The sequence below is a fragment of the Carlito syrichta genome, unplaced genomic scaffold (assembly GCF_000164805.1).
Source record: "Carlito syrichta isolate Samal-C Ts95f unplaced genomic scaffold, Tarsius_syrichta-2.0.1 Scaffold303031, whole genome shotgun sequence".
In the NCBI taxonomy this organism is placed as follows: domain Eukaryota; kingdom Metazoa; phylum Chordata; class Mammalia; order Primates; family Tarsiidae; genus Carlito; species Carlito syrichta.
The window spans coordinates 443296-454445 of NW_007247127.1; the positions used below are offsets into that span (position 1 = coordinate 443296).

Below are 11150 nucleotides of genomic sequence, written 5' to 3' on the forward strand. Positions count from 1 at the left end.
ATCCTACTTTTACTCAATAAATATTAAAATTAATATTAGTTTATATGTGTCAAAGAAAATGTTTTGTACCATCCTATTAATGATAGTTAACTTTAGATGATATAATTACAGGAAATGTTTATTTTCTATAATATATATTTTATGGCGTTTAACTTTGTAGGATGGAAATACACTTTTTTTAGACAACAAAAAGGAATAAAATGGAAAAAATTAACTACTATAGTTTATTTTTTAAGTCAATTTTTTTTTTTTTAGTTGAAATCTCACTCTGTCGCCCAGACTGGAGTGCAGTGGCCACTTCAGGCCACCGCAGCATCGACCTGCTGGGCTCTGGCGATCCTTCCGCCTCAGCCTTCCAAGTGGCTGGAACCACAGGCGCACGCTACCACACCCAGCTAATTTTTTGATTTATTGTAGAGATGAGGTCTCACCAAGCTGCCCAGGCGGGTCTCGAACCCGCAGGCTCAGGCAATCCACTCACCTCATCCTCCCAAGGCGCAGGATTACAGGCTGAACCACCGAGCCCGGCTTAAGTCAATTTTTAAACTATGACTTTGTTTCCATATATTGAAATGTCAGTATCTGTGAAGATTTTGTTCAGGATAATCAGAATAAGTTTTCTTTTTAAATTTTTAGGAATAATTAAACATTTAAAGATAAATTTGACAAATTATTTTTTGTAATGTTGTTTATAAATATTTACTTTTTGAAAATTAAACTAAATCTCTACTTTCTTTAGGATCCACATGTTGACTGTTACACAATGTCTTCTGTCAAGGATAAACTAGGTTTGGATAGAGACGCTATGGTTGGACTAGCAATACTTCTTGGCTGTGATTATCTCCCAAAGGTAAGCTGAAATCATAATATTTATTTACTATGCATAATATCTTTTTGGTACCCTACATGCTGAATAAATATGAACATAACATGGATATATCATTTAAAATGTAATTAAAAATATAATTTTAGGCATAATAAACTATTCAGTGACTAAAATAGTCAGAATTTCAGATGACACTAAAAAAGCTGACTTGTGACATTGAATGTTATCAGTGAGAATAGAAAGTAAGTAATACTACAGCTTGAATCTCAAAAAAAAGTACTCTAGATTAAGAACTTCACTGTCAAGTTTGATTACTTTTTATAAGGAAATATAGAAATTACTCTTTTTTTTTTACATCATGCCAATGTTAGTTTCTATCACTCTGTTTCTCTACTTTTTAGTTTTCAATATTCATTGTAGCTTTCCAGTTCTGTACATGCTCAATATTATTACTGTTGCTTAAGCAATGTGATTATTGGGGTAAGCCACTCATACTTCCTCTCAGCATTGCATTGGATTTTGTTATGAAAACATTTAATTTCTATCTCAAGATGAACAATTAGGCCAGGCACCGTGGCTCGTACCTGTAATCCCAGCACAGCACTTTGGGAGGCCAAGACAGGAGGATCACTTGAGCTCAGGAGTTTGAGATCAGCCTGGGTAACAAAGTGAGGCCTTCTCTCTACAAAAAATAGAAAAGTGGCCAGGCTTGGTAGCTCAGCCTGTAATGCCAGCACTTTGGGAGGCTGAGGCGAGTGGATTGCCTGAGCCCGCAGGTTCAAGACCAACCCAGCAACTTGGCAAGACCTTATCTCCACAATAAGTAAATAAATAAATTAGCCGGACGTAGTAGTGCTCACCTGTAGTTCTAGCTACTTGGAAGGCTAAAGCAGAAGGATCGCTGGAGCCCAGCAGGTTGAAGCTGGGGTGACTGTGAGTGTGCCACTGTTCTCCAGTCTGGGCAACAGAGTGAAACTCCAACTGAATAAATAAATAAATGAAATGAAATAATGAAATGAAATGAAATAATGAAATGAAGAAATGAAATGAAATAGAGGCACAGTGGTGTGTGCCTGTAGTCTCAGCTACTCAGGAGGCTGAGACAGAAACCAACTTTAGCTACAATAGTGTTTATATCATGCAGTGGCCTTAGCTATCTTGAACTTTCATATTCTTTGTAACCAAACCTGTATGCCAAAGATGCAGGCTGAAGAGGTGGAAGACTGCTGCTGTGCCGTGGACTAGCTTTCTTAGTAACTGGATCCTGGATATAGGTGGGTTGGAGGCATTCTACTTACTGAGGAGACCCTAGGCACTTGGGCAATGGCTTTTTACTAATCAGTTTAAAAGGGTTTAACATTGATGTGTCAATCCGAATGCATACTAGCTAAATAGCCCTGCTTATAAGAACATATTCATAAACTCTTATAGGAGCTGACTACAATTTAAACCAGAAATTGTGATGTTAATATACATTTATGCATATAATTTGTGTGTGTTGGAAATTCACACTTGTTTTAATTTTCTTAAGTTTTTAATTTCAAGGGTTAACTTGGAACTCTCCATTGTTCTCTTCTTATGTCTTAAGTTTTAAATTTAAATGTTCATATAATTAAGTGAACTTGCTGTTGCCTGATTACAAATATAATGTAAAGTTAGGTCAAATTAAAATATTACTGAAATATTTAACAGTAAGTGAAATCCCTCTAAAATATATCCCTCCCTTCCCTAAAATAAACTCTGAAGATTTTGTTTATATAGACTAACAATGTAATTGTCACTTAATTTACAAATTTCGATTATACTATTGTGCAGTATTCATTTTACATGTATCAATGTATCTTGCACACCTTTTCCTATCATTTCTTAAAGGGTTACCTCATTCTTTCAGCTACACAATCTTCCATTGAATTAATGCATTACAGTTTTAATCATACCTACTGATTAACATTTCAGTTTTTTTCCCCCACTTTCTGCAAGGGAGTCCCAGGAGTTGGAAAAGAGCAAGCGTTAAAACTTATACAGATTTTGAAAGGTCAGAGTTTACTTCAGAGGTAATTTAAATTTTCCTGTGACATTGGACTTTTTTCTTGTTGAACTTAATAGGGAATATTACAAAAAAGGAATTGTTTTCCACAAAAGGGTTTTGTATTTTTATAATTATCTTTTCATGTAAAATATGTTTTATTTTGAAGTTCTAAACCATGCCAATTTTTAAAAAATATATTATTAACTCACTAAGCAATTAGTATGATGTCAAATTCATTTATTTATAACCATGGGCATTCTGCCACCAGCTATTTTAAACTACCACCAAGTAAAGACAAACATGATATTAAAATAATTTTGGATATAATACTTTGAAATTGTATTTATTTTCTGTAGATGAAGTATTTGTGGTATGTTACAAATATTTAATAATAGGCAATATAAAAATTTTACTTGACCTTTATTCTCTAGCTATACCGTTCGTAATACTCTAATTGATTTAGTCTCTATAATTTGAGGATGCAAAACAATTAAGATACAAATTATACTGAAGTTTATAATCTGTGCTATTTACTGCCTTAAAAACCACTGAATTATGTTTACTTGATGAAAGCAATGGTTTATAAAACAAAGTTATATTAATGATGATAAGTTAAAGGCTAAACAAGAAAGGAACTAGGACACTGGGAAGCTTAAAACACTCTTGGCCTCTAATAGATTTGAGATAGCGAGTGTCTGAAAGAAATGTTAAGTGGTAGAAATAAAAGGGGAATGACTGAAAAATAATTCAAATCACTATATTCTTTCCTATAATGCTTCTCTTTCAGTTGTAAAGCTACTGATAAATCTAAGACTTAGATAAATCCATTATTGACATCAGTTATCACTATGCTAAAGCAGGAAGGAAAAGGTATACTGTGGCATGTGAGTGAGTGAGTGAATAGTGAAGAATGATATAGAGAAGGAAAAGCAAGTAAATATGGTACTTAGCTAACTCTAAACCATTCTTACTGAAACACTTTGAGCAAATAAGTACACTAAGCAAGATTTTATTGTGTTCACCTTAATTCTTGAAAGTAATAAAATTATATTTTATAATTATCTGTTATTCTAATTTTTATTAATTTAGGCTGACTGTCCACTTATTAATTTTAATTATTTATCCAGAAGCAATAAATGCTAATTTTCAGCAAGTTTGTGCTTGGTCTTTATAGTAAATGAGTTGGAAATTCCAATAACTAAATAATAACTCTAAGCACCAGATATTACAAGAGATCAAAAACAGACATTTACCATTCCGTCTACTCGCATATAGCTGCTTAACTTAAGGTTCTTAAAAAAAAGCCTGAGCTCAGTGGATAAGGCCTGTAATCCCAGTGCTTTGGGATACCAAGATGGGAGGATCCCTTGAGGCCTGGAGTTCAAGACCAGCCTGGACAATACAGTGACACCCGGTATCTACAAAAAATAAAGATAAAAATAAATTTTCTAGAAGTTGTAGTGCATGCCTGTAGTCCCAGCTATTCAGGAGACTGAGGTAGAAGGGATCGCCTGAGCCCAGCCAGTGGAGGTTGCAGTGAGCCAAGATCATGCCACTGCACTCCAGCCTGAGTGACGGACTAAGACCCTGTCTCTAATTAAAAAAAAAAAAAAGCTGAGTGAATATATATGCATATATAGAGAGATATAGATATATAGGTACACCTTCTCTCTCCTGTCTTACAGTTCTGCTGTTCTTGAGACCACATTTAAAACTTGTGGCTGAGGGTTTTTCTAGACTAGGCCAGCATCTTTATCAGCCACCAAGGGGCAAGTAATTAGGTAGGTGAAAGGGAATAAAATTGCCTGACATTTGAGAAGATAGCATTTTTTGTGCCTCATTTTTTTCTTTTTTTAAAAACCATTTTCTATTGAAGGTTTAATCAGTGGAATGAAACATCTTGCTACTCTAAACCACAGCCACTAATTGCCCCAAAATTGGCTCATTGTTCCGTGTGTTTGCATCCAGGTAAGCAGACTAGAGAATGATATTTCTAGACTATTAGTGTCTGGTATCCATGCCACATTGTCATTCCTATTTTTAATGTTCTTTTAACATACCTATATTCATAGTATTTTGAAGGATTCTACATTGTCTTCCCCACTTGATTGGGAATTCCTTGGATTCAGGAGTTGTGTTATATACACATAGTATACACTAAGTAAATGTTTGTTAAAAGCAATAATGTGATATAAATAACAAATAGGATAAGTGCAGTTTCAGACTATGATACTAAATTAATTAGATCTAAAATTATCGTGTTTTTCCTGTAGAAATCCATCTTAAGAAAAAAAAATATTGCACTGACAAATCTTAGTGGAAAATGTAACTGAAACCATTTGTTATTATATCGGTGATTTATGTTTATATTTTTATATTTAAATGATTCTTCATTGTTCTGTAATGCATTTTTATTGTGTGAAAATATTGACTTGAAATTAATGTCTGGCTGGGCTTGGTGGCTCAGCCTGTAATCCCAGCACTTTGGGAGGCCAAGGCGAGTGGATTGCCTGAACCCACAGGTTCGAGACCAGCCTGGGCAACTTAGCAAGACTTCGTCTCTACAACAAATCAAAAATTAGTCAGGCGTGGTAGCATACGAGTGTAGTTCTGGCTACTTGGAAGGGTGAGGCAGAAGGATTGCCGGAGCCCAACAGGTCATTGCTGGGGTGTCCGTGGTTGTGCCACTGCACTCCAGCCTGGGCGATGGAGTGAGACTTCAACTCAAAAAAAAAAAAAAGAAGTTAATGTCTAATATATGTTCACTATTATTAAAAATAGCACTGATCTTCTTTAGTCTTGATTAAAAACGATATCACTAAACATGTTCTGATCAGAAAGGCATTTCATTCCCCAAAGAGATGACATATTAGCTTATCTTTTAAGATAAATTCTGCTTCAGCTGTTTCTCTTAATATGTTTTCATTAACATTTTATAGATGAAATCATGGAAGAAAATAAAGGTATTTATAAATAAGATGCCATTGTAAGTTTTTGATACCTTATAAATGGCACTTGTAGGTTATATCAAGTATGTATGTTCTTCCATATTCTCCTAACAAAGTTGAAGATAATCACACTGTCCTTTTAAAGGGAACTAGGTTCCCACATCCGTGCTATAGTCATTATGATCATGTTCCAAGCATAGTTTAAAAATAACTATACTTGTAACTGAGAGCTAGACACTAGCAGAGGTAATTAACTGATATATTCTTTGAATATGCTCATTAAAGAGACTATTTTGTTGCAACTATTATATTAAGTAAGTGATCTTTCTTTCTAATAATTACATCCAACTTTTCTTACATGTAACTTCTACTTAAACCAGAAAGTTTTCTGTTGTTAATTCTTTTAAATGCATAATTTCAAATTATAAATTGATACTTTCAGATAGAAGAATAATTGTTTAAATTGTCATGTGATAGTAATATCTCATCTACTTTATCCTAAGAATTATCATGGTGTCCACTATCTATTCAACCTAAAAGTATTGAAATCCTTCTATATGCTAGATACTGTGCTAGGCAGTATTAATTTTTTAATATTTGGATAATGATGCAAAGAATGTAGGTAGAAGGTAATTCTAAAAGGCAGTAAACAATGTACTTTTGTGTCTCATGAAGGTTCACCTAAGAATCACGAACGTAATGGATGCAAATTATGTAAAAGTGATAGATATTGTGAGCCACATGATTATGAATCCTGTTGTCCTTGTGAGTGGCACCGTACAGAGCATGATAGGCAGCTGAGTGGAGTAGAGAACAATATTAAGAAGTAAGTTTTTTTAAGACTTATTTTTTCGTAGCATAGCCTTTAGCCTCACCTGTGGTTGAATTATTTCCAAATAGTGTTTCCACACATGTCTAGATTGGTCACATGTTTCATAAAATCTTTTTCTTGATTCTGCTAAAGAACATTCAACTATCTCAGAAGATTGTAATGTGATAATTACTCAAAAAGAAACTTGATAACTGTTTGAGATACTGTCCATGCACATTTTTTATTCAGTGGGAGGAGATTGGATGAGATGATTTCTCAGTTTGTCTAAAATTGCCTGACTGTAGTAATAATGTGTATATAATTTATTTTCAGAAAAGCTTCCAGTTGTGAGGGATTCCCATTCCATGAGGTAATGACTGATAATTCAACTGTGTGTTTTAGAAACTTTCTTAAAAGCTTTAAAATCTAAATTCCTATTTTCTTTTTTCTTGCTAGGTTATACAAGAATTCCTTTTGAGCAAGGATAAATTAGTGAAGGTAATCAGGTACCGAAGGCCTGATTTATTATTGTTTCAGGTATCTGCAAATAAATTCTTGCTTTACAGTATGAAGTTAGATACTGGAAAGATAGGGAGGGATATTCACTTTGGCCTGAGAGGAGATTTAAACATTAAAACAGGCAACTATTGACTGCCCATTTATTTCTTATCTCTCCTTTGCCACACAGTGGCCATACTTTGCACACCATAAGACAAACTACAATTATACCACTTTTTTAGGAGATGCCTTAATTATCATATATGGATATATCGTATCCATGGATACGCTGGGGAAAGAGAAGCTAATGACCAGAGAATGTTAGGGTCAAATATATCATTATAGAAGACAGTACAGTTTACAAAAGCATTGGGATTTGAAATTAGCAACCTAATTTTAAGTTTGGACAATATTTCATTTTCTGTGTGGCCCTGGATATGTATTATCTTCAAAATAGAAGTCTTATTTATCTCTTGATGTTACCATGAGGATTAAATAAGCTTATATTAACCCCTAATTTAGTGGCTAAGGGCAGAGTGTCTCAATAAATTGCTACGACTTATTACTTATCCCCACCAACAACTTTATTAATAATGACAACCAAAATGAACATTTAAAATTTGTTGTTGAATTAAACATACTACATTGTAATCTCACTTAATTTTCATAATCTGTGAGCTGGGTTATATTATTTTCACTTTACAGATGGAAAAACTAAGCTAAGCAACATTAAGTAATTTACCCAACATCTGTGAAATATCATACTGGCACTCAAACCAAGAACCCTCATGCTTAATCATTAAGCAATATGTCCACCTTAGGAGGCTTACTGTTCTTTCTCAAAATATTCTCATTGATACTGCTTTAATGTTAATTCTAAAGGAAAAAATAATATTACCTAAGAGAACTATTTATCTTCAAGAGATAACAAAATCTTACTTTATTTACAGAGATTTACTCATGAAAAAATGGAGTGGCCCAGTCACTATGCATGTGAGAAATTGTTAGTGCTTTTGACCCATTATGACATGATGGAAAGAAAGCTTGGCAGAAGGAACTCTAAGCAACTACAGCCAATTCGGTAATATAGTATAAAGAATTATATGATGAAGACTGTGTTTTCATTTGAATATCTTATGCTCTAAACAGTAGGATATATAGCTCTTTGTTTTGTAAAGGTAAAGGAAAGGCCTAATGGAATATTACAAACTTATTCAGGGCTTACAGTCAAGACAACATAATAAGTTCATACATTGACATACTTTTCTACTTCAAACACATAGTAATAATAGATTATAAAAGAAATAAATATAAGAAGAGATAGCCAGGCTTAACAAGACAACTGTTTCAGTAGACCAAAAAAGCACAAAAATGTAAAGTGAATGTGGGAACTGATACTAGCTTTGCAGTGTCCTAGATCTAGAAGCAGTAACATCATTCTGGAGGTAAGTCCTTGCAGGGTAAAAGAAAAAGAAACCAAAGTGCTAGATGTCGATGGACCAGGCTTATTTGTTTTCTTTTCTTTCTTTCTCTTTCTTTTTCTTTCTTTCTTTCTTTCTTTCTTTTTCTTTCTTTTTACAGTAGATAAAAGATCTTGCTATGTTGCTTAGGCTGTTCTTGAACTCCTGGACTCAAGCAATCTTCTGCCTTGGCCTCCCAAAATTCTGGGATTATAGGCATGGACTACCACCTCTGGTTTAGGCATATGTCTTAAAACTCAGTAGCTAGGGTGAAATTCCTCTGTTCTTATCAGGATATTAGATACTGGGGTACGTGATTTTAAAAAAAAAAAAAAAAGCAAATGATTCCTGAAACCTAAATAGCCAACTGTAAATTTCTCACAAAAGACTAAAGAGTTAGAAGTGATAACAGATAAAATGTAAAAGAATAAAAGAAAAAGCTTAACATATGAAGAAATATAATGTTTTAAAAATCAACAATTGAGCTGAATATGATGGCGCATGTCTGTAATTCCAGCTACTGAAGACTGAAGTGGAAGGATCACCTGAGCCCAGTAAGTCGAGGCTGCAGTAGCCATGAGTGCGCCCCTGCACTTCAGCCTAGGCGACAGAATGAGACTCCACCCCCCCAAAAAAATTAACAATTGAATCATGAATTTACTTCACATTTAGTTTTATAAAACATTCTTACCAAGGTTTTTTTTTAGGTTGGGGAGGCTTTTTATAATTCTAGGTTAAATGCTCAAAAAATGAATGAAGACATATATCTGTAAGCAAAAGAAAGTGAAATTATAAAGCAAAAGTGGATAGAAATGACTTTAAATGGATGTATATAAAAAGTGAACTATTAAAAATCTTAAGAAATATAGTTGTCAAAATAAAAAGGAACAGATGAGACTCTAGGCTGAACTTGGTCAAAAATAATTAGTAAATTGGACAACAGTACTAATCAAGTCACACAAAAGGCATTGGAAACACTCAGATTAAAAAAAATAGTTAAGAGTATTTTTGGCTTGGAGAATAATTTGAGTTTTGAATTTATTTCTAGAAGCTAATAGAAGGAAAGATGAAGTAATTTTTGGAGAGGTAATGTCTGAGAGTTTTTCAAAATTGAAGAATGACAGAAGTTCTCAGATAAAATTATACCCCAAGTAAAAGCACAACAAATAAAAATAAACTCATATCCAGACATAGTATAGACATCAAGGATAAAAGGAACATATTAAAAAGTACAAAACCAATCAGGCAAGAATCATCAAATGTTAAAGCCATTGGATTAAAGATTGCTGGAGAAAAAAATAGTCACAGTCTCAAGTTTCACTCTATATATTAATTACAAAGGAAAAATGGTATCTTCAAAAGTGAAAAAATCCAGTGGACATTAGCTTAATTAAATGATTAATGATCAATAGTACGCCATTAGACTGATATCACGTGCCTCCTAGTATGTTAAACAGAAAGACACCACATCATCTGTGTAGTATTTTTGCCAAAATAAAGTTTAATCTGAGTCTAATAATGAGAAAACAATCTAATAAATCCATAGTGAGGAACATTCTGCTGAACTTCCACCCTGGACTCTTCAAAAATATGGGTGTCATAAAATAGCAACTAGAATTTTTTTCTGGATTAAGGAAGAATAAAGAGACACAGCAATTCTAGCAATATGACAAGACCCCGATTGGATTCTTGAATTTTTTTAAGAAGCTATAAAGGGCATTTTTGGGGACAATTGTGGAAATTTGAATACAGGCTGTATGTTGTATCAGTGTTAAATTTCTTGAGTATTATTGTTTTACTATGACTAGGAGAATAATCTACATAGATAGGCTGCAATATTTAGGGATGATTGCAACTAACTAAAATGGAGACTGCAAATGTAGCAAAATATTAACATTAGAGAGTCTTGATGAAGGTATGTGAGTATATATTGTATTATTCCTGTGAAATTTGTTTATTTTATTTATTTATTTATTTATTTTCTAAGTTAGAGTCTCATTTTATCACCCAGGCTGGAGTGCAGTCGCATGCTCACAGCCACTACAGCCTTGACAGGCGTGAGCCACCATGCCTGGCAAAAATTTTTTAAATAAAAAGTTTGGTGGCAATAAATCAAAGAAAAAAGATAAACTACAAAGGAATGACAATCTGATAACATGTATCTTTCATACAGTAATATGTACTGGGGCTGGGCATGGTGGCTCAGCCTGTAGTCCTAGCACTTTGGAAGGCTGAGGCAAGTGGATTACCTGCGCCTGGGGATTCGAGACCACCCTGGGCAACTTAGTGAGACTTCATCTCTACAATAAATCACTAAAACTAGCAGGCGTGGTAGCATGCATCTGTAGTTCCAGCTACTTGGAAGGCTAAGGCGGAAGGGTCACCTAAGCTAGCAGGTCGAGGCTGTGCTGGCTGTGAGCATGCCACTGCACTCCAGCCTGGGCGACAGAGTAAGACTCCAACTCAAAAAACTATATATATCTGAGATGAGAGGATTGCCTAAGCCCGCAGGCTCAAGACCAACCTGGGCCTGGGCGACAGAGTGGGACTCCAACTCAAAAAAAAAAAAAAAAAAAAA

The 11150-nt window shown here is 34.1% G+C and overlaps 1 protein-coding gene across 1 annotated transcript in view; it reads left to right on the forward strand.

Annotated features, from left to right (window-relative positions):
• GEN1 (GEN1, Holliday junction 5' flap endonuclease) overlaps positions 1-11150 on the forward strand; it is a 29322-nt gene that overhangs the window by 12898 nt on the left and 5274 nt on the right. Inside the window, exons 5-11 of the mRNA XM_008057487.1 lie at positions 740-850; positions 2807-2880; positions 4732-4823; positions 6479-6629; positions 6948-6984; positions 7071-7151; positions 8063-8193. Coding sequence (XP_008055678.1) covers positions 740-850; positions 2807-2880; positions 4732-4823; positions 6479-6629; positions 6948-6984; positions 7071-7151; positions 8063-8193 — 677 coding nt within the window. The remainder of the gene's footprint in view (positions 1-739; positions 851-2806; positions 2881-4731; positions 4824-6478; positions 6630-6947; positions 6985-7070; positions 7152-8062; positions 8194-11150) is intronic.